At 37.0% G+C, this 27,270-nt stretch overlaps 2 protein-coding genes across 2 annotated transcripts in view; both read left to right on the top strand.

Annotated features, from left to right (window-relative positions):
* The first annotated feature begins 1,893 nt into the window (after positions 1-1,893).
* On the top strand, positions 1,894-4,054 carry LOC121425414 (ileal sodium/bile acid cotransporter-like). Its single transcript, XM_041621459.1, has one exon. The coding sequence runs from the start codon at positions 2,185-2,187 to the stop codon at positions 3,637-3,639; it is 1,455 nt and encodes a 484-aa protein (XP_041477393.1). The 5' UTR covers positions 1,894-2,184; the 3' UTR covers positions 3,640-4,054.
* A 10,531-nt stretch (positions 4,055-14,585) lies between these two features.
* LOC121424855 (condensin complex subunit 3-like) overlaps positions 14,586-27,270 on the top strand; it is a 36,788-nt gene continuing 24,103 nt past the window's right edge. Inside the window, exons 1-5 of the mRNA XM_041620680.1 lie at positions 14,586-14,663; positions 23,325-23,477; positions 24,385-24,588; positions 25,236-25,464; positions 26,357-26,502. Coding sequence (XP_041476614.1) covers positions 23,370-23,477; positions 24,385-24,588; positions 25,236-25,464; positions 26,357-26,502 — 687 coding nt within the window. The 5' untranslated portion in view covers positions 14,586-14,663; positions 23,325-23,369. The remainder of the gene's footprint in view (positions 14,664-23,324; positions 23,478-24,384; positions 24,589-25,235; positions 25,465-26,356; positions 26,503-27,270) is intronic.

Raw genomic sequence — 27,270 nt, 5'->3', positions numbered from 1 at the left:
AAATATGTTACATGTATATTTTTTGGCGAATAAAGATGATATATATATCACAACCACGTAAACCTTTTTCTTTCCTTCATTTCACCCCATCTATAGACCCAAGAAATTGTGGAATTAACCATCGAACAAATTAAAAACACTGCAAACAGAATCTACTGAAATATGATCTTTAAAAAAAAGAACAAAAAAGAAACGTCTCTTGAAGTGTGAACTTCTGTCTGGTCTGGTGCATAGTTCAACATGAATCCAGACCCACTCGACGTCATATTGACGAAAACTATACAAGTTCAAATTTGTTCATCACATTTACACAGCACAATTTCCAATTTAATTTCAATATTATTCACAGAGTACCTCCCCTTACATCAAATAATAATGACAACAAGAGGTATTTTCGTCGATGACACTTGTGCATGGGCACGTGTTCCGTACGATACAGGGGATTGTAGTTCTGCATAGATTGCATGAGCTGGAATACTGACTAACATGTTTTTACAAAACTTCAAACTAATATTTTGAACATTAAATTACATTAAACTTTTCATGTTCCTTTGGGAACTAATCACGTATACATGCAATAGAATAGCATACGCACACAAATATCCATCGTAAATTGAGATTACGAAGTTGCTGAATCAGTAGTTTATGAAACATCGGTTGATTCTAGGAAGATAAAAAATGGAGTTGAATAAGAATTATGTACGAAAAACTGAAGAAAAAAAGTTTGTCTATCGTACATCATTTTTGTAATTTATGAAATGAACGCTTTAAAAAAAAAAGGTCAAAGCATTTATCATGGACAAAGTCGATGGGGCCTCTTCTACAGTAAGTCTTGAGCTGATTAGATAAAGTCTTTGGAATATAAAAATGAATCGAAGTTTCACTCAGGAGCATATTCTCAGTTTTATGAAGTATTTATTTAATATCTTTTTTTGAGGGAGGAAGGGGTTCATGGATATCCGATTCATAATTATATATATTCATATATTTCTGCTGGAAATGAATGAATACGGTTTTTAATTCGAATATCTTCTGTTGGTTTGAATTATTTCAAACTCCAAGTATACTTGTCTACTACTTAAATTTTTCTCTTTCTTGTTCAAAATACCCCTGGATTTTTGTCTTAATTATTATAGGCTTACTCGAGAATCTGATTGGCATTTTAACAATGGTGCCGTCAGCAGATAGATCTACCTGGCGTGTCTCAGCAGGGCAAATCCAAGTACTATTGTTGGTCGAAGTTTTCATACGCAATTATATTGTTTGTCCACCACTTTCCCACGCATTGTTACCACCGATGCTTGCAGAATCATGCTGATAGGAACCATAGCTCTATGTTTTGTTACCCCCGCCAATGACAATGGAGGAACACAATACGGCTCATTCTGTTCGCTTATTTACTCTTTATGAAATTTCAATATTTGCCAGTCTATCATTGGGTAAAAAAAGCCATTTCATTCTGCAAGGTCTTGAAATTTTCTCAAATTGTATGTTTATGTTCTTGGTTCAAAATGCTTTACAGACTTGTCAGGATTCGTTGTCAAACTTTCCGACGATTACTGCAGAAGATATGATTTTGGTATTTCTTATTCTTTTCTCGTATTAGGTAAGCTGGAATTTTGTTTGAAATAAATCTTAAATCTTTTCATTACACTTTTGTGTTCCCCTGCAGAAGTAAAACAAAATCTCAATGGAAATTAATATCTATTTTTTCGTTTGTCTATTTTTTTGAGTGAACATAACATCTAATAATTTGTTTCAATATCAGGATAATACAGGTAAATTTCAGAAATCCGTAAGAATTTGGAGTTTTTTTTATAAGCGCACATGACATAAGTTGGTCTTCAACGTGCAGCATCAGCTTGAGCGAATAAATTATATTCGACTTTTGTAAAAATGTTTTCAGCGGCCTCTGTTTACGAAATCCACACTACACTTGATAATGTGTGTTGCGGTGATGATCATATCAAAATCTTATCCAAAATCATATGAGAAATCAAATCTTGACCTTAAACAATTTGCTTTAGGTTATTTTTTCAGACATAAATTGTACAAAGTCATCCCGTAATTGGAGATGAAAATATTGTTGAACTCATGTCATGGAAATTAATTGAATCATATAGAGAATCTACAGTTTTAAACAATCCTAGGTAGTAAACCCGTTTCATTCGTACAGGTGCCATCATGTTTTACAAACCAATCTTTCGGTCATTGCTGGCATTGGCATTTGGAATTCAACATGTTTGCATCGCGAGTAGCGTCAACATCGCCTTCGACAACCACACCGATGTGTACGTAACAGAGGGGGAACAAGTGGGAGTAAATGTGACCCTGGTTGCTTATGATGGTCCAGAGAGTACGGTGACCTTTCAAAGCGCCAACGAAGATGCCTTTGAGATAATTAATGCTTCGTCGTACATAGTTTCCAACGGAACAGTGTTACCTCAGGTCTTTCATGTGACAATCCGAGGAATCAATTACAGAGTCTCGAGTATGGAAATAATGGTGGCAGGACTGGGATCAAGCGAGAAGACACGCGTCGGTGAAATACCCATCAAGATTTTACGACCGATCAATTACTTTTTTCTGAACGTTCTGAACTATATTTTCTTCATCCCAATATCTATCACGTACTTCTTGATGGGTTACACCATAGATATGGCAATGGTTTGGAAGAACTTGAAACGTCCGTTTGCTGTTTGCATCGGGTTCGCCTGCCAGTTTGTCGCCATGCCGGCTTTGGCGTTTGGGATCGGGAAGGTGATGCAGCTAGAGCCACTTACAGCTATTGGTTTGCTTCTGGTTGGATGCTGCCCTGGAGGGAAACTCAGCAATGACCTTTGCGTCCTTGTAGATGCAGACTTCACCTTGAGCGTCACCATGACGACTTGCTCAACGATCCTGGCCCTTGCAACCATGCCACTGAACATATTCATCTACACGCCTCTTATCACCGACTCCTCACTCGAGACACCCTATGACCGAGTGGCTATCCAGTTAGTCGCCATGCTTATTCCCGTCATAGCCGGAATTCTAGCACGATACAGATGGCCACACTATGAGAAGAAGGTTCTAAAGATCTTCAAACCAGTCGTTGCAGTGATCATGATAGTGGTTATATGCGCTTCAATTCCGTTTCAGCTCTACATCTTCTTTTCGCCCTGGCAGGTATACGTTTCTTCCCTGATTCTACCGTGTCTCGGGGCCACCTTGGGTGCCATCTTTGCCAAGCTTGGCCGGCTGAAGAATGACCAAGTAGCGGCGATTGCCTTCGAAACTGGCGTGCAGAACGCGATCATAGCCTACATCATTCTGAGCAACGCTTACCCCCAACCTGAAGCAGATCTCGCCGGACGGGTCACCTTCATCACCATGATGCTACAGTTCTTCCTAGGAATGGCAGTTTTCGGGACCTACACCTTCCTCAAGCGATTCGTCTTTGAGGAAGACGAAGAACCCGTGAAAGACAAAGGGGAATTGGCCAACGATATTTCAAAGGACGGTTCGATCAACACTGGTGTATACCGACCTACTACTTTAGATTCCCCTGTCTCAAAGGAAGATGAGGACGACGAAACACAGGGCCCAGCCAGTCAGTCCTCAGACATTAATTTTGCTTGCGGTGATACTGAACTTTAAATAAACTCTTCAAAATGTATGGACCTATAATTAAGATTTATTATTTATGCACATTTATTTCTGGAGCAGAAGCACATCTAATCTTTTATAAAGGTAGGGTTTATCGTCTCTATTGTTCAATCTTGATTTTCCGTAATTAAGCTCCAATAAATAGTTTTGTTATGATAAATAGAAAGTTCCTACGTCTTTAACGGGAGAAATTGTCTGGAAAAAGATACTTTAAATAATATGCATAATTATTTGTAAGCAAAGATGTGGAGTCCAATTAATACCTCTTGTGCCCCCTTCCCTATGGTTTTGCGCCTGTAGATCTGCTTGAGTCTTGAAAAAATGTCATTTCATTTTGTTTCAAGAGAAATTTGATAAAGGATCTTCCAAATAAAATCATGATAGATGTTCCTCATTTTGTCCAGTTCTTATCTGGTCTAACTTTCCTCCTCATATTTTTAGGGGGGGGATAGTCCCCGTTTATATTCTACCTTTAGATGATTTCTATATCGTATTGATACTGACTTTTAATCTATATGGTTGCATGTCCCGGGGCATTTTCATGGTCAGTTAGATACCATTGCTGGGCTATTAAAATCTATTACGTTAAAATGTAAACCTTTAGAAGGCAGCTCAATCAGAATGGAAATGTTAGCAATCTTTGGTCAAAAACTTTAAAAAGGATAATTTTAAAGATGGTTACGAACGTACGAATCCCTCGTCCATGAACATTTACTAGACTTTTACTGAAATTCTACTGAGTATTAAATTAATCAAAGTTTAAGATAATAGGAATTCCATACACCGACCCTTTTCTTCTCGACAAATAGCAAGGATCTGTTGCCCCATTTTATTAAAAATTGCTGTAATAGTATCTCATGTTGAAATATCACCTTTTAATAGAAGAGCTCTCGAAAAGCAGAATTTTTACTATTGTCGTTGCAATTAACACAACATGAAATGGGGGCCCTGGGCAGAGTTTTCAGAAAGAACTGTTTCATGCAGCTATACCATACTGTGAAGGATGGAAAGAGCGATTCCATACGTGTCGTACGGGACATTTTGTCAACAATTTCTAGTCTCTTATAGCTGATTGCTTGAGCAATAAACAATTCTTTTTAGTCAACAATAATAAAGTTATAGTGGATAGCCATGTGAAGAACTGATTACCAACAAAAAATATTTGATTATGGCGAATTAAGGGACTCAGAAATGTCTCGTACGACACGCAACATTTTCACCCATGGACAGCATATTTTTGTTGGTTGTCATTTTTTGTACGTCTACCCACTAGTACTCTATTATTGACACAAAACAAATTGAAGTTCTTCGTTTGTTTGGAAAATAGGTTGAAAAATGGTGCGAAAAGTAGAATCGCCCTATACATGTATATGCTTCCCAGACAATTAGAATGATAAAAAAATTGTCATCAGATCGAAACCTTGTTAGAAGTTGGTGAAATGCTCCCCATGGTGCAACTTTTGTATTGATCTACCAGGGGAGCGTTTCGTCAACATTTGCGCCCGACGGTTACCATAGTAACATTGCTTCTTATCCAATCAAAATCAGGAAAAATTGTCAGATCTGACAACTTGTCGCAGACGAAAATGTTGATGAAACGCTCCCCGGGACTTGTGGGATAAAATGTCAGACAAGTCCTGTCATAAAGCACTCCCCAGGGGATTGTTTCATGAAAGGGCAAGTCAGACGTTTAGTCATCCGAGTAGACTGTTTTATCCGACAGTTATTATGGTAACAGTGAGCCAATCATTATCAAGGAAAGTTATCAGACTTGACAACTTGTCGGACGAAAATGTTAATGATACGCTCCCAAGAACTTGTGGGATAAAATCACAAAAATGTCTGACAAGTCCTATATCATAAAACGCTCCCAGAGGTTTGTCAAGCATTTCTCCTGGAGAAACTAAAGCCATCATTCATGCACAGTTTTCTTTTTGAAAAGTGAATTGACTTTATATTCAGCAAGTCTGCTAATATTTTAACAGAATAAAAAACGTATAAAGGGATAATATGTGCATAGATCGAGGCAGTAGCTATATGTGCACAATTTTGCATCTATCTTGTATAGTGTCTGTCACGGTGCTATATTCCTGCTGTATGAAAATGTTTTCAAAAGTTCTTACATGCTTTGATTGCTATATAGCGTGAGCAGGATTCTTTTTAAGGGGGTGGTTCAAGCTGAATGAAAATTTGACAAGCTAAAAAAAAGAAAGAAAGAAAAGGGTTTTCACCAAAAACATGAGGTAAATTTATATTCCAAAAATATGACAAGTAAAAACAAAATAATAAAAAAAGTTTAAAACAAATTTTAGGGAGGATTTAAACCCCTGCAATCACCTTGCGTACAAAAGGATTATTAAAAATGGGGGAGGGGGTAGAACCCCTAGCTGTACCCCCCCCCCGCGCGTACGCTACTTGCTGGCTGTGTATATACTAGTTGGGAACTGGCTACGGCTAATGTTCAGCTGAGCCCATTTATTTTCTCAGCAATTTATTGTAGTGTATGATGGGGTGTGTAAAAACTGAATACTTCCAAATTGTGCTTTAATTACAACATTTAATTGCTCACCACTAAATATAGCTCTTATGTCTTCATACAATTGGAAATCTATTCAGCTCTGTTTAGCATATATGCCATAAATGTTACTCTATATAGTTGCAAAACAGTTCCAAAGTGTTTAAATCTTAAATAACAAAGATTAATTTTCAACATTCAGTCTCCAATAAATTAAGCTTGGATGTTTGAACTAACCAACAACGCATACATTCGTAATTCCGAAGGTTCGGTTATTCCGAAAGTTCGTATTTCCGAAGGTTCGTAATTCCGAAGGTTCGTCAATCCGAAAACGAAATAAGGTTCGTAATTCCGAAGGTTCGTCAATCCGAAAGTGAAATAAGGTTCATAATTCCGAAGGTTCGTTAATCCGAAAACAAAATGAGGTTCGTAATTCCGAAGGTTCGTCAATCCGAAAACGAAATAAGGTTCGTAATTCCGAAAACGAAATAAGGTTCGTTAATCCGAAAACGAAATAAGGTTCGTTAATCCGAAAACAAAATAAGGTTCGTTAATCCGAAAAATGAAAACCGGGAAAGCAGAGGCAGAGGCAAGGGAGGGGGGCGGGAGACACTGTTGCCGTTCAATTATCATATGAGGATGGGAAGGCAAGGGCGGCCGAACGAACGAAATGGGCACTTTGGTGCAGTGGCGTAGACAGGTCCTTAGACCTGGGGGGGATGATCCCTAGCTGGGTCATACTTTATATATATATATATATATATATATATATATATATATATATATATATATATATATATATATATATGAAATTTTTCAATATTCCAGCCTGAAAACTTAACTTAACTTGTATACTTTAAAAAGAGTATTTTATTTCGAAAAAATCATGAAAAACGGCATATTTATTTTTGAAAAAGGAACTTTCCCATTTTGGAAAATATTAATTCCCCTGTTTTTAATTCCATTTTTGATGCCCCCTGCCTCCCTCCCGGTGGATCCAACTTTCGTCAAATAGAGGGGGGGGGCAATTTTTTTTAAGCCATATTTTCCTTGATCGGCAGTTTAAAGTTGATTTTTGTTTGTTTCTTTGAAAGGGTAGTCCTAACAGTCAATAATTAGCTTTATCCTTATAAAATAAAGTAAATATGTAATAACATGATAAACCCTTTTTAAATAATGCGAGCGCGAGCTATATATTTTTGTTAATATGATGGGCAATATGTTTGTGATCTTCAAAGCGAGATGCCTATGTAACTAAAATTAGACAATAACTGCTAGCAAGAAGCGCGAAGAGAATTTTTAAATATATAAGCTCTGACCTGATCTAAAGGGGACATTTTAAGAACTTTTTGCAGTTAGCCATGAAGACGATGCGTGTTTTAGCCAATGGCGGCGGAACGTTTTTTTTTGGGGGGGGGGGCAAAGCAAAAAAAGGGGCCGATAGGGGCAATTTGGTGCAAACGGATATTTTCACCATTAGATTATCAGCTGTGTAAAGAGGTTGTGTGTTTTGTAGTAACTAATTTGAGCACAATTTTTTAAGTGATCACTAAAGTTATATATTTACGTTTCATTTCTGCGAGCGTAGAGAGCAAGCGGTTTGGGGGAAAAAGTCAAATCTGAAGATGTAAAATTCACCTTTTTGGTCAATACTGTTAAAAGGGCATCCTTGTGAGATGTTGCGAGCGAATCACGTGCTCAAACTTTTGGAAATTTCATGTGGGCCTAGAATGATAATATTGATATAGATATCATTTACCCAGGGAAGCCACTTCAGTTCTGAAAACTATTCTCCCAGCTATTATTATTTTTTTTACAAGAATGCTTAGAATGTCCAGTTTTCAGGTTGGAAAATCGGAAAAATTTGGCTCACGTTTCTCGCTCGCATCAAGTATTGTTTATTGAGGAACTCATTCTATTCCTGGGTTACAAAAAAGAAGTATGAAATGTCAGGCGCGCCGGAAGACTTTCAGTTTTGGGGGGGGGGGCAAAATCCCGAAGGGGGCACAATATTTTGACAGCGTGAGATACCGAAGCGATCGAGCGGGAGAGGCTATGGGACCCCCCCCCCCGGTAAGGATTTTGTGTAAAATGGAGTATAAAAGTTGCGTTTCTAAGTGCATTCAAAAATAAATTTCTTGAGAATTAAACAGTCTTGGAGTTCTTTTTGCTCCTTCTGTTTCCTCCCTTTTGACCCAGCCTGGTGTTTCTTCATGACCAGGGTCGCAGTTCCAGCAAATTACGAGCCTTATTGCAAACGAAATTGTTTCAAACCAGTGTAATATAGGCCTTATAAAGACTTTAAGATGACAAACATGACCGTACGCAGCCGGGGGCCGCCGATCGAGAGTGCACGAAATCCTTCAATTTCATTCTAGAAATGCAAAAGCTCCCCCATCACAAATCTCCTCGCTCTTACGTTTCTTCGAAAATTTAGGTCTTGCAGCCCCACCCACTCCCGGGTTGTTTTTTTTTTATTTTTTCAAATGTCCATGAATAACAAAAGCTGGGATGAACCAGAGAACATAGCTGCCATCTCAATCTGATTAGTAACAGGTAATGGGAAGAAGTTTTGGAATCTAAAATACATACGTGCTATATATGAGCTGAAATAGTATCAGACAAAACGCCTTCCAATCATGCCAATGAAAAGGAATAGAGGAAATACGGGGCTGTGAAAATATCTTAAGATTTTTTTTATAGTAGAGCACTACTGTAACGCTTATTTTTTTCTTTTATATTCTTTACATTTTTATTCATATCTCGGATAATATCTTCCGGTCAAGAAGACACTTTCACAGATGATTTAATTTTTTTCATATCTAAACATTATCTCTAAGTTGCTTTCGGGTGGGATTTACCATTTTTACAAATTATAAATTATAATCCTCTACACATGATTATTCTGATATAATTTTCTGATAACATGTCTATATTAAGTTGAAATGACCTTGGTATTTTCTTTAGGGAACTGAATTGTTATTATTATTTGTTTGGCGTCACCTGTGCCTGGGAGGCGAAAAGCGAACTGAATCACATGATCCACAGGTCTCTCCTCCCGATATAACTGATTGGGGGGGGGGGGATGCAGGTCGACCTCGACACCGGGGTTTCCCCCTACTCTTATACGAATAGTGCAGTGGGTTCTTAACGTGCAAAGGTGGTGACTCTCCTCTACACGGGGCCTCCATTTAACGTCCTATCCGAGGGACGGAGTGTTTTCCATTGTAGCATAGCCTGCATCTATGAAACATGGGAGAGACGTTAATACACACAACGCACTGACTTCAGTCATCCGCCCAGGGTGGACTCGAACCTACGATCTTTGGTTCGACTTCGACGGGCAGACGCGTTACCGACTCTGAGCCAACACCGCTCTCTTGTTATCACTGTATTAAATCAATTTATATTTAGTTGAAAATGAAATAATTGAAACAAGTTTCTCGAGATGTTATGGTTTCTGGGCTTGACAGCTATGACATAGAATCCATATCTTGCTCGAGTAACTAGTGTTCACGCGCGTTAGTTATATCGGGTCCGGTCTGAGCGTTTCTGGGCGACCGCGCGTTTGTTAGATGACACAGCCAGCATCATAGAATTATAAACCTAATCATTGGTGGACCACTATCAATTTGCCATTCGCTTTTATTTTGAAATGTATTCATGAAAAGGTTAAACGTTATCACACTGTAATGAGATGGAAAAGGGGCTTATCAAAGCTATGTTTCACAGAGGAACTGTTCGTCAAAAGACGCGAGGCTTACTATGATAATGTATTTGCCCCGTCAGGGGAATTTTTTTTTCATTTTTGACAATGGAAATGACAATTTTCAGGCAGAAACGTGCCTTCATTTACTTTTGTCCTTGAATAATTTATCATTTTTCATCTTTCAGGGGGGCACGTTGGGGGGCAAAATCTCGTTTTGCCCCCCCCCCAAATTTTATTTGGGGGGCAAGTGCCCCCCCTCCCCCCCCCCCCCGCTTCCGGCGCCCTTGTGAAATGTCCAGTTTTCAGGTTGGAATATCGCAAATTTAAGCTTGCGGTTCGCGCTCTCATTATTTAGTTCGTGAGATATATATTCTATTCATGAGTCACTAAATGCAGTCCTTAAAAGATTACTTTCTGAAGCCTGTTGCGTAAAACTTTTTACCTGAGAAAACTCTGGTAAAAACTGAAAACTAAGGTTAGTCTGATTTCCGCCAATGACTTTAGTGCAGGGCAAAAACTCCTGTAAAAACAACCTGAGTTTTCTCAGGTAAAACGTTTCATGCAACGGGCCCCAGGTCAGTATATAAACAAATTACAGCTCGCCCTCGCATTAATTCTTTAGAAAGATACACATCTTTCTCACGATTACAAAAAATGCTCCGAATGCTCACTTCACGTCTTGTTACATGAAATGTCTACTAGTTTCAGCTTGCGATTCGCGCTTTCAACCTTTCACAAGGATCATTATTTTTATTTCTATTACCAGCAGAAGCTGTTATTTAAAATGACATCCCCTCCAATACAAATCCTATTATCTAGAGGTTGCTCGCACGCTTCCAACACACTTGATCTCCTGCATCTTTAATTAAATCATTTGCTTATAGGCAGCAATTACTCAGATAAAATCGAAATTAGCCTATGCTTGATCAGGGCGCCATTCTTAATGAAATACATGCTTTGGCCCCAACACACACATGTATCATCGATCGTTATTACTATCATTGCATAATATCGTGTAATCTTGTAATGACAACATCGTTTTTGTTACCATAATGAATTATTTTCATTTTCGGAAATACGAACCTTATTTAATTTTCGGATTAACGAACCTTATTTCGTTTTCGGATTAACGAACCTTATTTCGTTTTCGGATTAACGAACCTTCGGAATTACGAACCTTATTTCGTTTTCGGATTAACGAACCTTCGGAATTACGAACCTTATTTTGTTTTCGGATTAACGAACCTTCGGAATTACGAACCTTATTTTGTTTTCGGATTAACGAACCTTCGGAATTACGAACCTTCGGAAATACGAACCTTCGGAAATACGAACCTTCGGAATAACCGAACCTTCGGAATTACGAAGCTTCGGAATTACGAATGTATGCGGCAGTAAATAATGGGTGTTATAAATAAATGGGGATTGTATTATAGTGATACTGTGTCTCCACAGGTTGTTTGTACACTACATACAACTATGCGAAATGAGAACGTGAAGTATGTTCAAACCAGAACATTCAGTTCATAACTTGGCCATCATAGAATATAATGAATTATGATGTATAAGCCTTTATTTTGCACCTAGTTGCAAATTGAGATTGGTCATGCATGAATGATTAAAGGACAAGTCCACCCCAATAAAAAGTTGATTTGAATAAAAAGAGGAAAAATCAACCAAGCATGACACTGAAAAGTTCATCAAAATCGGATGTAAAATAAGAAAGTTATGACATTTAAAGTTTTGCTTAAAGGACTAGTCCACCCCAACAAAAACTTGATTTGAATAAAAACAGAAAAATTCAACAAGCATAACACTGAAAATTTCATCAAAATTGGATGTAAAATAAGAAAGTTATGACATTTTAAAGTTTTGCTTCATTTCACAAAACAGTTATATCCACATCTTGGTCGGTATGCAAATGAGGGAGTGATGACATCACTCACTATTTCTTTTGTATTTTATTATATGAAATATGGAATATTTTGACTTTCTCGTCATTGTCATGTGATATGAAGCTTCATTCCTCCGTGAACAAGTGGAATTCCATTATTTTAACATTTTGTGCTTTAGGCAAGGATGTCCTAATCATCAAATTAGTAAAAATTGAAATATTGTATAATTCAAACAATAAAAAAACAAAAGAAATAGTGAGTGAGTGACATCAATGACTCTCTCATTTGGATGTAACTGGCTCGTTCATATAACTATTTTGTTGAAAATAAGCAAAATTTTGAAATGTCATAACTTTCTTATTTTTCATTGTGCTTGTCTGATTTTTCTCAATTGATTCAAATCAACATTTTTCTGAGGTGGATTTGACCTTTAAAAATTTCACAAAACGGTTATATGCACATCCTGGTGGGTATGCAAATGGAGACTGATGACATCATTCACTTATTATTTCTTTTGTATCTTATTATATGAAATAGGGAATATTCTATTTTCTCCTCATTGTCAAGTGAAACAATGATTAATTCCTCCCTGAACATTTGGAATGATCACTGTTCAATACTATATGATTCAGTCAAGTTGGTTATTGTAAAATCGATAAAAATGAAATATTTTGTAATTCAAACAGTAAAAAACAAAAGAAATAGTGAGGGATATCATTGACTGTCTCATTTGATTTGTGCATATCAATGTTTTTGGTGAAAAATAAGCAAAAGTTTACAGTGTCATAACTTTCTTATTTTACATCAAATATTGATGAAGTTTTCAGCGTTTTACTAGTTTGATTTTTCTCTTTCAAATCAACATCTTTAAGGGGTGGACTTGACCTTTAGGAATCATAATTATATTCAGACCTTGCTGTGATCAGTGAAGCAATAACATGTCATGTTTTGATGATCACAACTCATTTCCTATTGATAATATGCTTTCATTTGATATTCAATTCAAATATGCTTCAGTCAATATTATGCATTTTGCAAATGATTTTAAATGTATAGATATCTGCCTGATGTTGCCTCGGGTACAACTAGATATTTCATTTACCGTCAAAATGAATGAAACGGAAGAAAAGGATCAGAACTTAATATTAAATTTATGCATATCATTTAAACTCTCAGAATTATTTAAATAAGAAATAAGCTATGATCAATGATGCATTGCAAGTTACGTTTCAATGGTCCCAGAAATGTATGAAAATATGCATTATAATCATTCATGCATGACTGAATATACTAGGTGAAAAGGCGTGAAAACAAAGCTCAAACGTCAAGTCCACCACAGGAAAATGTTGATTTGAATAAATAGAGAAAAATCAAACCAGCACAACGCTAAAAATTTCATCGAAATTCTTTTGTAAAATAAGAAAGTTGACATTTTAAAGTTTCACTTATTTAAAAAGAAACAGTGATATGCACAACTAGGTGACATACAAATGAGACAGTCAATGATGTCTCTCACTCACTATATCTTTTTTTATTGTTTGAATTATATTTCATTTTTTACAAATTTGACGATATGGACCAACTGACTGAACCATATAGTATTAATGCAAATTCCATATGTTCAGGGAGGAATTATTGTTGTTTCACTTGAAAATGAGAAAATTAGAAAAAATATCATAATACAAAAGAAATAGTGAGTGGATGATGTCATTAGTCTTCTCATCTTCATGCCGACCAGGCTGTCAATATAAAGGTTTTGTGAAAATTGAGCGAAATTTTGGCATGTCATAACTTTCTTATTTTACATCCGATCTTGATGAAATTTTCATTGTTATGTTTGTTGGATATTTCTCTTTTTATTCAAATCAACTTTTTGTTGGGGGGACTTGTCCTTTTAGGATATACTTTTCTCATTCATGTCATATATAGTTCATTACAGTTATGAAAGATAATTAACTGGGTTATGAGTTTTTGTCTTCCAGCATAAAAAAAAGACATAACATATAGGACCTACCAATAATATGTGTTACTCTTGATATTTAACTGACTGGAAATTATGAAAAAAAAATCTTTAAAAGAAGCAAAAAGCAAAAAAATTATCTGCAGGGGTATATGTGTGTGTATGGCCGATATCTAATTTTAGAGTGTGTACCTGAGCAGATCGAGGAACACCTTTTGGCTCATATATACCCATATTTTTGATTGGCTGATTATATTTTTCAAGTTGTTTGATGGATTGGATCAATAGTAACTTTTTAATTGTAAAACGGGGCTCTGAGGGGATCTAGTGGTGGCTATTTTGAATATGAAAATACAGCAATGTTCCTATAAATGACATAATAAATGACGATCTCATTAATCAAGATTTGTATACAGTACTTCGTTCATAGATTACAATATCTTGCAGTTTACTGGTCATTTTTTTGAAAATCAGTTTTCCCTATTCATATTGTACATTATAGAGTATACAGGGTCATTTGGTGGCCATTTTGAATATCCAGAAAATTAATATCATTTGTAAAAAAAAATCAGAGTATTTCACTCCTGCCACACAATTTCATGCATTTTATAGCCGATGTGCGGACAGTTTTATGATTTTGATATTTTGGCGTCCATACTGGATTTTACCAATTTGCTGAAAATGCTCAAGGTTACAAGAGTGACATCATTCAGATTCGTAATCAGCACCCTCGAATTGACAAGAAACCATTAAAAAAATATTGTATATAACAAAAATGAAAAAACAAGGTTATGACTCATAATTCCGGACTACCCGGTTTGCTGCCCTCAACGTTTTACTGCGATATCGCGGGTACTTTTGAAAATTAGAGCTGATCCTGAGGCTGAGCTGTTGACTTTCGTGTGTCTGAGCAGAGGAAAACACAAAAATTTTCAGGTATAGAATGTTTAGATTTATCCTTATGTCATTTACTTCATTCCGTGTATTAAGACAATGGTAATTTGTACGTATAATTGAAAAACAAATTGATTTTTACAGCGGTGCTGCACTGGTGGTAAAGTGTCCTGCTTGCCAGACAGCTACCGGTACTGCTAACGTTAGCTGCTGCGTAACCCAAGGAGCGCCAGCCCGCTTCGCGGGCCGGCGCCCAGGCCAGGTCCAGGAGCTCACCGTGTATTTACCATACAGGATTAGGGTAGATAATGGTCAAAATATCTCGCAAAATAAATTGGGAAAACAGAAATTATGCAGGCCAAATCGTGGTTTTGGGAACCACTCGTAGATTTGTGTACGCGCACACGGCACAGCGGCGCACTTGTGTACAAAGTGAATGTCGGTGGAAATAGGGAACCGTGCATGTGACTGAATAAAGCGCTGCTGTACGAAGTGAATGGTGGTTCCCTATATCACGATAATGCCATTATGCATTTACCACGATTATAATTATGGCAGTGTATACAGCCACACGCGTGTGTCTTTACCATCCAGCCACACGCGTGTGGTTATATCCAGAACACCTATCTGTGGATACCGCCACACGCCGCCAGTTATAACAGTAAAACACGTATGTAGGTCTGACCGTCTATATCACGATCAAAATAACTTCATTTCTTCATAAATTCTTACATTCTAAACCCCTTTGATTTCTTTAAATCGTTTCAATTCATTCTCACCGTCTTCTTTCCTTGCTTTTCTTGTCTTGTTACAAAAGGCCGCCTGTTAAATAGCAAATTTCCACACTTTTTCTACTTGTGTCGATTCTCTACTGACTCTAGGCTATGTGCGCGTACGTGCGTACGTACGAAACCCAAACTGTATTTCGCTGCGCTAACGCTGTATGGGTCTGCCACCGCGAAGGAAGCCAGAATTGACACAAGTAGAAAAAGAGAATTTGCTGTTAAACAGACGACCGTTTGTAACAAGACAAGAAAAGCAAGGAGAGAAGACGGTGAGAATGGAATTGAAACGATCTAAGGATATCAAAGGGGTTTAAAATGTAAGAATTTAATGAAGAAATGAGGTTATTTTTAAGCTTTTTCGATATACCGGTATTAGTAATACCGTTCGGTATGAAAGTCATACCGGTATGGATACCGCCGTTGATATTTCAATACCGAAATACCGTCATACCAAAAGTTGAAAATATCATACCGGTATTTTCTTCTGTATTGTCGTTTATGGGTATTTTTACAGTAAAATTAAGTCAAAACAATAAGTTCTTTGGCTCTCTCAACGTATTTAATGAAATCAGAATCCAATAATCTAACCTCGCTGGCCGCTGCATAGGGCCTCGGCCCCACCGCTACTGATACTGGGGTGCATGTCGGCTCAGCTCCATGCACTCGTGTACACAGCTACAGTAAACAACGAAGTCGACCGAGAGCATTTCATGAAGAGTTTTTTTCAGTGGTTTCAACAACAGATTGCTTTCCGCCAATCACATGCGAGGGTTTGCTAGCTTGTAACATCCCTCTACACAAACAAAATCACTGACAAAACTCTTTTTGAAACACTCCCTAGCCTGCCTTTTGACCACGTGGTGTATTGTGGGCTTCGACAAACTATCAACATTGGCTTGGGGCGTTGACAGACAAACCACAGGGATTAACAATTGTTTTTTTCTTTATGCAAGTTTTTTTTTTCTCGGACTGCTCTTAACTTGTATCAATGGGAATGACCACTGAGTTTTTTTTGTTTTTTTTTTGGGGGGGGGATGCTGTGCATTGACAAACCACAGGGATTAACACTTTTTTTCTTTATGCAATGTTTTTTTCTGGACTGCTCTTGACTTGTTTCAATTATGACAAGTTTACTTTTATACTATAAGCCTGCTACAAAAATCGTCTGACCCCCCCCAAAAAAAAATAGATACATAAAGAAAAAAATAATACATTAATGAATAAATAAATTAAATATGAAAATAAAAAAAGACAGAAAATGTTGATAACATTAACAGGAAAAAAATGTTACGCCATCCCTCTGTTTATTTTGATCTGTGAAGTGATCGTAAATGGAAGAAAGTGGCTGAGAATATTTGTGTGATTTGTGATGGGTGTTGTATCCGTTTTGTGCATGTGCGGTCATGAATAAAATAAAAATAAACTATTGGATTGATTGTATGATGGTCTCGTGGCGTGATAAGATGTTGATCAACTAAAATTTGGTATGTGTGAAAGATGAAATTGACAAAAAAAGAGGGGAAGATTGAGATTCAGAGAAGAGGAGGATGTTGATTGTTCGTGGTAAGAGAGGGGTGGTGACGGGGAGAGAATGGGCCGATGGGAAAGAGAGAGTGAAGAATTAAGGGGCTGGGGAGATGAAGAAAAACAAAAGCAAGAAAAAATGAGTGAGGAAGAGGCAGCTGGGGGATAAGAAGTTTAGGGGGGGGGGTTACTTTTAGACAACGTGGAGATTCACAAGAGGGGGGGGGGGTTCAACACAATGGACATTTATAAGAAAAGTTATGTACGAGACGTCAAAATTTGAGGTCAACAAACTTTGAACCTTCGACGAACACGTGTTGATGTGAGTGGTAAACAAAAGGGGCGAATCTGAATGTGAATGAGTGGGGCCAGATCGGTGAAGGGAAAATCACGCATATATCCTTGACAGTTTTAGCAGGGAATTTTGGTGCTTGGAAGTTAGGGCATGTACACACGTTTAGCAAAGTCAGTAGCAGTGAGTTTGTGCGGTGTAGCATTTGGCAACTTGACTTATTGATTTCGTACCATGTGCTTGCTGAGATAATTTGCACCCATGCACAGGTAATTCATAGCTCTCGTTGGGGAGAGAGCATGATCGTATAACTTTTGGTAAAGAAAGAGAAAGTTTTTGTCAATGAGAACGGACCATGCTGAGCATTCCTCAGCTGACCACAAGCATCCCCTCTTTATCCGAGGCCATATCAGGGCTAAATAAACATTGGACACTGTTTGCACAATAAATTGGGAATTTACTCGGTATTAGTCGGTATACCGGTATTGAAGCTATTAGTAATACCGGTATTGAAAATATCAATACCGAAAAAGCGTAGTTATTTTTATCGTGATATAGACGGTCAGACCTACATACCGTACGTGTTTTACTGTTATTACTGGCGGCGTGTGGCGGTATCCACAGATAGGTGTTCTGGATATAACCACACGCGTGTGGCTGGATGGTAAAGACACACGCGTGTGGCTGTATACACTGCCTATAATTATATGGATGAAAGGGCCAAATCGTGGTATTGGGAACCACTCGTAGATTTGTGTACGCGCACTTGTGAGTTGTGTACAAAGTCAAAGACAGTGAATGGAGGTGGAAATTGGGAACCGTGTGTGTGACTGAATAAAGCGCTGCTTTATTAAGTGAACGGTGGTTCCCAATATCACGATAATGCCGATGAAAGTCTAACTAGTGCCTTAGTCATTAGTGGCAGTGCCGTGGCAGAATCCTGACATCGAATCGAGGCACAGACCAGACTGGAACCTCAAATTAGTCAAAAAACAAAACTTTCTGTTGCAATACCTCTCCTAATTCTTTCAAAATTCATCATAACAATACATCTGTACATGGCCGATCGAGACTGGGGTAGAAGGAGAGAACTTTTTGTTTTTTGAGGTTCCAGTCCCTGCATCATAAGGTACATTGTGACTGTAATACCTTGGCTTGGGTGACCCAAAGGCCTGTTGCCAGTAGAGGCGCACGGCCAATATTGGAGACTGTCTCCCATGAGAGAGATTATCTCCAATATCACAGACTTTCATAAAGAATTTTGGTATCCAATTTCAGAGACTGTCTCTAGTTTTGGAGACCAATTTTCTTTGTTTACATTTGCTGAAAAAGGATTACCTTGGCGGCAAATAAAAATGTGATAAGCAGATTCCTCATGTCGTGAAATATTACACCTTTTCACCGTCTACTTTAAAAATTCACCGTCTACTTCTGTTTTTATAAGGATTTTTGTTGTCATCCACACACAGAACAAATGGGCTTCTGACCTCGGTGGGACCAAAGTTTGGGTGGAAAAAATCATACTTTTGTTGGTGTTGTTTCTTTTGATCTTTTGCAAAGCAAGTCTCCAATATGGGAGATTGTCTCCCCTATTGGAGAGAGTCTCCCATATTGGCCGTGCGCCTCTACTGGTTGCACGACGAGATGAGCGATACGTAGGAACGTCCTAGGACCATTCTTCCGAGATAGGAAGATTGGCGACAAATCAGCGTTTTCCGTTTCACGAAGGCAATCTTGTCTTCCAAGTCCGCGACATCGTTTGATATCGATAGTATTGGAAAAATATTTAGTCTTCATCGTCACCTGAAACTTTTGTTTTGTTATGACGACTTTTCATAAAATAATTTATTTCAATAAAAGGAGATCAAATTGTCTTTTATTAATTACTGATTGTAGAATTGATGTAAGGAGCTTACTTAATTAGGTAAAAAAGAAAAAAACTTTAAAGATTCACAACGTAACTGAATAAAATCGAAATTTTCATTATTTCCCTTGTTTAGAACACGGTGTCCTTTTAGAGACAACTTTCATTGATATTTCAACGAAAGAGACCCTTGTCCGATATAAAAATTGATTTAACTAAGTAATTTCGACATTTTATTAGTTCAATATTCTGTATTTTTATAGAATACTTGTATACAATGATAATTTTGAAAATTTTGCGATAATATGTTATTTGTAGAGGTAAAAATAGGGTTTGAATGGAGTAAACAAAATTGACAGTGTCTGATTGTATGAGACTAAAAAAGAAAATATGAGAGGCTGCGTATGAAAAATCTAATTTATTTATTTTATTTGTCAGATAACGCACTAACACAATAACGCAAGAAATACAAATGTGAGTGTTTAGAGTATAAACCATAGAGATATATACTTAATAATGCATGACGAGTAACCAAAGACAAGGAAAATATAAGCATTGCTGCAAACATGTCCAAATGAGTGCTTTGCAATAATAATTAAAACAGAAAAGGTTGTGCAATCCGCAATGGAAAAAATACTATCAACAGAAATAATGCTAAAAATTACAACGATCATAAACGTTGGTCATATTTGAAGTTGATCACTTAATTTATGGAAGTTTATATAATATAAGGTTTAAGAATATAAAAAATATATGTTCAACATTTTAAACTTAAGAGACTACCGTGATTGCTTTAACATGACATATGAGCTGAAAGGGGCCTACTCTACGATTTATAATGCGCCTCTTCATATGGACTTTCCATAATCTTTTCTCACTGATGAAGTTATCTTCATTTGACATGATTGTGATGGATTCGTAAGCTATAGGCCTTATCTGTATCTTAAATTCAATTAGCTATTTTGTTACTGCAGATTTTTGTTTTGTTCTAGCCGTTTCACTCATCTCAAGTTTTACCAAATCCAAAATTTAATTTTCATTGATTAAAATTAATCTTATCATAAAATAATAATCATAATGAAAATGAAATAAAAATAAATAAATTATTTAGCATGTTTTAACAGTTTATCATTTTAGATTTTCTTTTTTTTTCTTTTTTTTTTTGCTGAGCGTTATAAATACGTTTTTTTTACCTTACATAATTTCTTTTCAAGAATTTGTTTTCATGTTGTTTAATTATCTATAATGAGAAAGCATGAGGGGTCAGAGAGATATTGCCGCTCATTTCTATAGTTCAAGTTTATTTCTTTTTAATGGAAAAGGGGTGGGGATAGAGGGAGAATAAAAGAAAACATACTTAACAAAATATTTGGGCCTACATTACCCCCAGAGAAGTTAAAATGATATCTGTTTTTGGTCATCTTGTCGACCTGAAATTGATGACAACTAGCCCCCATATAAAAAATAACTTGGGACCATCCCAGATAAAATACATCATCAATCCCCCCCAAAAATATGTTTGAAGGTGATATGTCAGTGTGGCTTGCCGTAAACGCATTTTCTCTCAGTGCCGACGGGGGCGGGCGGTGTGCAAAGAAGATCATGCCTACGTAGGACATGTCTGGAGGTGTCTTTCCAAGGACCATTCTTCGTATCGCCCAAATCGGCTTTGTGAAACAGTTGAGCGATATCTCGTTCTTTAGTAGAACGGTTCTACGAAAGACCATTTCATGCAACAGGCCCCAGCTCTACCATTACTACCATACCACTACCAGTAACAGGTCTGTCATCAAATCACTCTTGACAACAAATTGATATAATCTGTCGAGATTTGCTGAACCATCAAATCATGCAGGTATGAGATAAAAATCGTTTCTCTTGCCAGTCTTGGGACTCATTTGGGCAGCCACTTAGGTGATCAAAATATGAGCCATGCGAGCAATTGCTTTGGGTGGTGATGGAAATTTCATTGATTTCTTTTTTTTTTTCAATCAGCGACTTGACAAATAAAAAAAAATGATACAAATTCTAATGACTTTCAAAGCCTTTGATGGATTGTCCTCAAACTTTCATCAATACTTATCATTATTTTTCTGCTATCTGTACAATAATTTTTTTGTCAGGGTGAATTCATGCTTTAATGTTTGGTCCGTAAGTTTCAGTAAGTTAATTTTCAGTTGGGAAAATTTGGAAATATACAAAATCACTTATTTATTTATTTTTAGATTATTGAGACTTCAAAAATGTGTTGACCATTTTCATCATTTTACGATTCAAATTCCATTTAGAAAGATGTTGCAAAGTCTTAATTTCTGTTCTGTACAATGTCAATGCAGGATCTAGGGGCGGGAGTAATTGGCATGACATATTGATTAGAAATTTATACCTAAAATATTATTTTGCGGTCTCATGCCGGCCCTCCCCCCCCCCCCCCCCCCCCCCGCCCCTACATGTAGAACATCAGTTAATAGAAGAAACTGTACACACATGAAAAACAATACAAGAAATTATAGTCTGTATTAGATGAAAGAATGAAATATAAACATTGAAAACCAGCAATTACCCGTCACACAAATAACGTTAAATGTAGATCTCGCTTTTATCTCGCTTTTCTCCTTTCACAAAATCATGCACACACGTATGGCAAGCTGTTTATCATTCACATTTTCTAATATCAAGATATATTGATAAAAAGAATTAATTTCTTGAAACAGGAATTCATTTCTTGATATCAAGAAATCAATTCTTGATATAAAAAAATGGTTTTACATGTATGTGGTTAATAAATGGAAATTCTTGATATCAAGATATATATCCATGTTTTTTGGGCAAGAGTTCAAATAGGCTGATAAATCGGCTGTTTCAGAGGAGTTTTTCAACATTTTCTGAATTTTGGTCCTCCCCCTCCACCAACGCCTTAACTACAGCATCTATGGAGTAAAGGGTGCGCTGGCGCACCCTTCTAGATAAGCTACTTCTAAATTTGCTTTTTTATGTGGAAAAAAAGAAGAAATAATAATAAATTTATCTTTGATACAATCAGCTTACCACCTTTCCGAAAAATATGCTGGAAAAAAGCGAATTACATTGACGAACGGGAGCGTTTCATGAAAGGACTTGTCGGACGTTTTATCCGACAAGTCCCATTTTATCTGACAGTTACTATAGTAACTGCCTCTCAGCCAATCAGAATCAAGGAAAGATGTCAGATCTCACAACTTGTCAAACGAAAATGTTGATGAAACGGTCCCCAGATCAGGATCAGCCAGGTTCTTCAATAGCCGTCAGCTATAACTGAACATAGGACGCGATACTGGATTGGTATGCTCAGCTGTAGCTGTGCATGTGCTGACAGCGATCAAAGAAGAACCTGGGAGATCCTGACCTGTCTGTCATTAAAATTTGCTATTTTCCAGTTCCAGTATATTTTTTCAGAAAGGTGGTAAGCTGAATGTATTTTTGTATCAAAACCACTTTCAGAGATTTTCATGAAAGCGGTTGTATTCATTTTCTGCTCCCCCCCCATAAAAAGGGGAGGAATTTTTAAAGACTAGTTATATACATACATGTAGACTAATGTAGACTCTAAATACAGGTTACAACATACATTGTTGGTCAGTTTGCCCTCCTTTAGAGGGGAAGTTCACCCTGACAAAGTTTATCGTAAAAATAGCAGAAAAAATAATGAAAAATATTGCCAAAGGTTTGAGAAAAATTCATCAAATAATTAAAAAGTTATTAGAATTTCAATGATTTGATTTGTGACGTCATATGCTAGCAGCATTCCTACATAGTGAATGTTAAAAAATCAATGAAATGCCATTTTCTCAGAAAATTGAAAATGGTTTTCACTGTACCTTTTGTATATCAATAGACAAATCATTTCACATCCGATAATGAATAGAAAACAAAATTAATTCATCAGGAACCATACAAAATTTGAAATTCATGCATTTTATATTACATAACAAATGGTGCAGCTGCTCGTTTATGATGTCACAAATTCAAAACTTTGAACTCTAATAACTTTCTTAATCTTCAATGGATTTTCCTCAAACCTTCACCAATAATTTTTACTATATTTTCTGCTATTTTACAACTTTTTACAAGTTTTCTTCATGGTGAACTTCCCCTTTAAGAGATTGTTGTGTTAATTTCAATTTCATCCCCTTGTTGATGTTTACATAACATCCCAAATAAATTGCAAGTACATCTATGTGTTGTTAATTTCTTTCCAGACCATTTCTATGTTGAAAGTAAAGTATAAGTAAAGTAAAAGCAGGATGGCTCCAAAGCGGCAATACACCATGAAGGAGGTCTTTGAAGAGTGTCAACAAGGTCTTCATACACACAGCAAGTTGACGACAGCACTGCTAAAGAATTATCAGCAGGTAAAATATTTGAAAATATATCTTTTGAAAAAAAATGTTCAAGTAAGTAATTGTTTCCAAGCAAAGCCAAACATGTCCCCATCAACATCTACTGGTTGGTTCAGTTGACAATTCACAAAATACACACAAACTTAAACCCCATTCCACAGAGAGCAAGACCTGAAAAACTGCTGTAAGACTATGAAACTTGCTTGATCTTTCAAAGATCTTTCCATGAATTTTCTAATATCTCTGAGGTCTTTCACAAATCCTGATGGATCTTTCAGTGGTCTTTGTGGTTCTCATGATTCCCAAAACTTTTTAAATTTTAAACGGTTCAAAACAGTCTTTCAGGAGAATGGTCTTTTAGTGGTCTTTCAGCGGTCTTCCAATGAAGGTCTTATTAGTCTTTCGACAGTCTCTCTCAAGATTTTTGCGGAGATCAATTTAAGACTCCTGAGAGATCATTCAAAGGTCAGGTAATGTCCATGGAAAGAATTCTGAAAGATCACTTATTGCATAAAAGATCTCTGAGAGACAATTGAAAGATATCTATAGGACTAGTCTAAGTCCAGTACAAGAAGTATCAATTAGTCTTTCAGAGTTCCCTGAGGGGTCTTTCTGAGCCATGTCACAGAGATGAGAAATTTCAGTGATATTGGAGACTGCTGTATTTGTAAGACCTTGCCAATTTTTTGTCTTTCAAAGGTCCTTCAAAGGTCTCCCCGCTGTGGAATGGGGGCCTTACATGTATGCATTGAGTGAGGCCATGAGCTACAATATTTGAAACCATGTTTCTTATTCTCAAATACATCCCATTTTTATTTCAGCTGCTTCAAAGTTGACGTATGATAAGCTTACTTTCAAGTAAATTCGTTCTAAAATGAATTGAAATGATTTATCAGTTTATTTGTCGTTTTCTTTTCAGGCCGAGGATAAAGCAGCATTCAATGATGAATTTGCTGGATACCTGAAGTATTCGATGATCATCTTCAAGCGGGAACCTGCGGTTGAACGGACCCTGGACTTTGCTGCAAAGTTTGCTGCGTCATTTGGCGTTGAAGAAGGAAAGGAGAATCAATCAGAGGACGAAGCAACTTTTCTCACGTTCCTTTTTGATTTTCTCTTGAAGGTAATACTTGCCCACCCAAGTGACTCACCTTAAAAACTTGAAACCCACAATATGTGGCAGGAATTTTTCTCTGTAATAAGCCACTAGGTCATGAATATCTGTTATTTGATCAATCAAGCGATGGTAATAAATTCTTTCTCCTTTTCATGGTAAACCTGAATCGTTAGAATCACCCAAAAAATGTAGAGTGCAAAGTGCAAAATTGGGAAATGAAAGAGAAACCTGTCCTGATACCAGAGCTTATTTTGTTTCTAGGTTCCATATCTGTCAGAAATAGTCTATTTTGGTTTCTGTAAGGAGTAAAGTTGTGCTGATTCTCATACACATTGGTAATATTTGATCTGATGTATTCAAAATTACTACTCTTTGATTTGAATGTGATATTTCGTATTTCAGGATTTTGAAAATTTTAATGGTGCAAGGCCACTTTTTCCATTAGTGCACTTTTCTACGTAAAAGCACAAATATGTATGAAACTTAAAAAAAACAATATCCATGCCCAATGAGAGGGACATCTGGGGCAAACAATCACCCAAAGCCATGGCCTTTGGTGGCTTTAGATTAATATGAGCCCTGCTTTATCTGAAGACACATTGTCATTGCAGATGTAATAACACCAAATCATGTATGTTTTCATCCCGGCATAGTCTCACAATGGGCGTGACCGTGCAGTGCGTTTCCGTGCTTGCCAGATGATCAACAAACTCCTGTCCAACCTAGGGGAGGAGGCCCAGATCGATGACGACCTCTACGACCGCATCTATCGCTGCATGCTGGCCAGGGTCCAAGACAAGTTTCCTGCCGTGCGAGTCCAGGCGGTCATGGCACTTGCTCGTCTCCAGGATCCTTCTGATCCTGACTGCCCAGTGATTAAAGGTTAGTTTTCTTCAATTTTTCAATCCAATCATCCCTAACAAAAAATATTGACCTTTTCACATGACCTGCGTGGGGTCTCACAACATGAGCTTGCTGACTCAGTCGAGTGTCCCAGTACAGCACCTACGACATGCACGGTCGCCAGTGTGGACATCATTATTGTGCCCTGAATGAATTACATTGTTGAAATTCATTGAATATTTTACAATAAATTTCACTTATCTTGTTTTTTGTTGTCAAATGACGGACTATAACCATGTTTTTTTTAATACTGAATGTCTCGAATCAGTAATCAACAACATGCGATCAGTGTAAAAAGAAGTATTCAGTTGCCTAAAGTCAGTACTTTGATTGAATGCATCATCTGTTTGAGTTCTGCTCCTAGGCCTACCTAGAACCTCTGTCAGCAGAATTTTGAGGGCAGCATGGCATACGATTGCTAGCGCCTAGGCTTGTATACATGCCATGCTCAGACCTCTTGGCTACACAGCAGCCAGCAAGTATTATGAGTGGGGCTCTCTACAAACCATGTTACACCTCCTTTAAATATGCCCTATTTACCACGGAGCAGTAAGATCCAGGCCAGGTCAATACAATGGCCTAGGCTCAGGCCAAATGTTTGCTATTCACTTTGAGATGATATTCAGAAGAACCGAACCTCGTAACTATTGCTTCATGTGTTGGTTGAATTTCTGAAGCATCGTACATTCTGCCAAATGAATGGACACAAATATGCCATGAGAATATGAAAGAATAACCGAAATAGTATTAGTTATGATTGACAAGAATAGATAAATTCATAAAGACCATTAATGGCCACATTAATATTATCAGAGGCATTATCACGCAACGTTGATTTGCCCCTTCTCCTTGGTTACTCACTGCGCTATAGCATACCTTTATCTGATGGAGAAGGATGTGAACTTTGAGGTGAGGAGAACAGTCCTGTCCTGTATCGCTCCTGCATCCCAGACCCTTCCAGCCATCCTGGAGCGAACCAGGGACATCAAAGATACTGTCCGTAAGATGGCTTATCAGGTAATTACAGGGAATTATTTTTCTTACCAAATATTATTGACATTTTTGGTTTTAAGAGAAAATTTAATTTCTGTATAATCTTAAGTAAAAAATCTGCTACACAACAGACTTTTTGTCTTTTAAAAAATCTGGAGCAAATTGTGATGCGATACCTAAGCCCTGTTCTGTAAAAAGTTATTTCTATGGTAACTTTGCATTCCAATCGTAACTATCATTGTAACTTGACCCAACAGCCAATCAAAATCAATAATGAATGAAAGTTACTATTAGATGGCAAAGTTCCTATACTATTAACAGTATCTTTTATGCAACTTTTCCCTCAAAAAGTCATTCCCTGGGTAAATGCATTGTTCAATGTTAATAGTTGTAGTCTGGTTTTAGAAAACGTTAGGCTATTATTGCAGACTGGTTTGACTTAAACTATATTCTGTGTATAATTGCAAATAAAGCTTAGCAAGCCCAAAATATCAAACATTAAAGGACAAGTCCACCCCAACAAAAACTTGATTTCAATGAACAGAGATAAATTCAACAAGCACAACACTGAAAATTTCATCAAAATCGGATGTAAAATAAGAAAGTTATGACATTTTAAGTTTCACTCATTTTTAACAAAATAGTTATATGCACATCTTAGTCGGTATGCAAATTAGGAACTGATGACATCACTCACTATTTCTTTTGTATTTTATTATATGAAATATATCTATTTTCTCGTCATTGTCATGTGAAATGAAGTTTCATTCCTCCCTGAACACGTGGAATTCC

The sequence above is a fragment of the Lytechinus variegatus genome, chromosome 12, assembly GCF_018143015.1.
Source record: "Lytechinus variegatus isolate NC3 chromosome 12, Lvar_3.0, whole genome shotgun sequence".
NCBI lineage: Eukaryota > Metazoa > Echinodermata > Echinoidea > Temnopleuroida > Toxopneustidae > Lytechinus > Lytechinus variegatus.
This window is presented reverse-complemented; position numbering and strand designations above follow the sequence as displayed.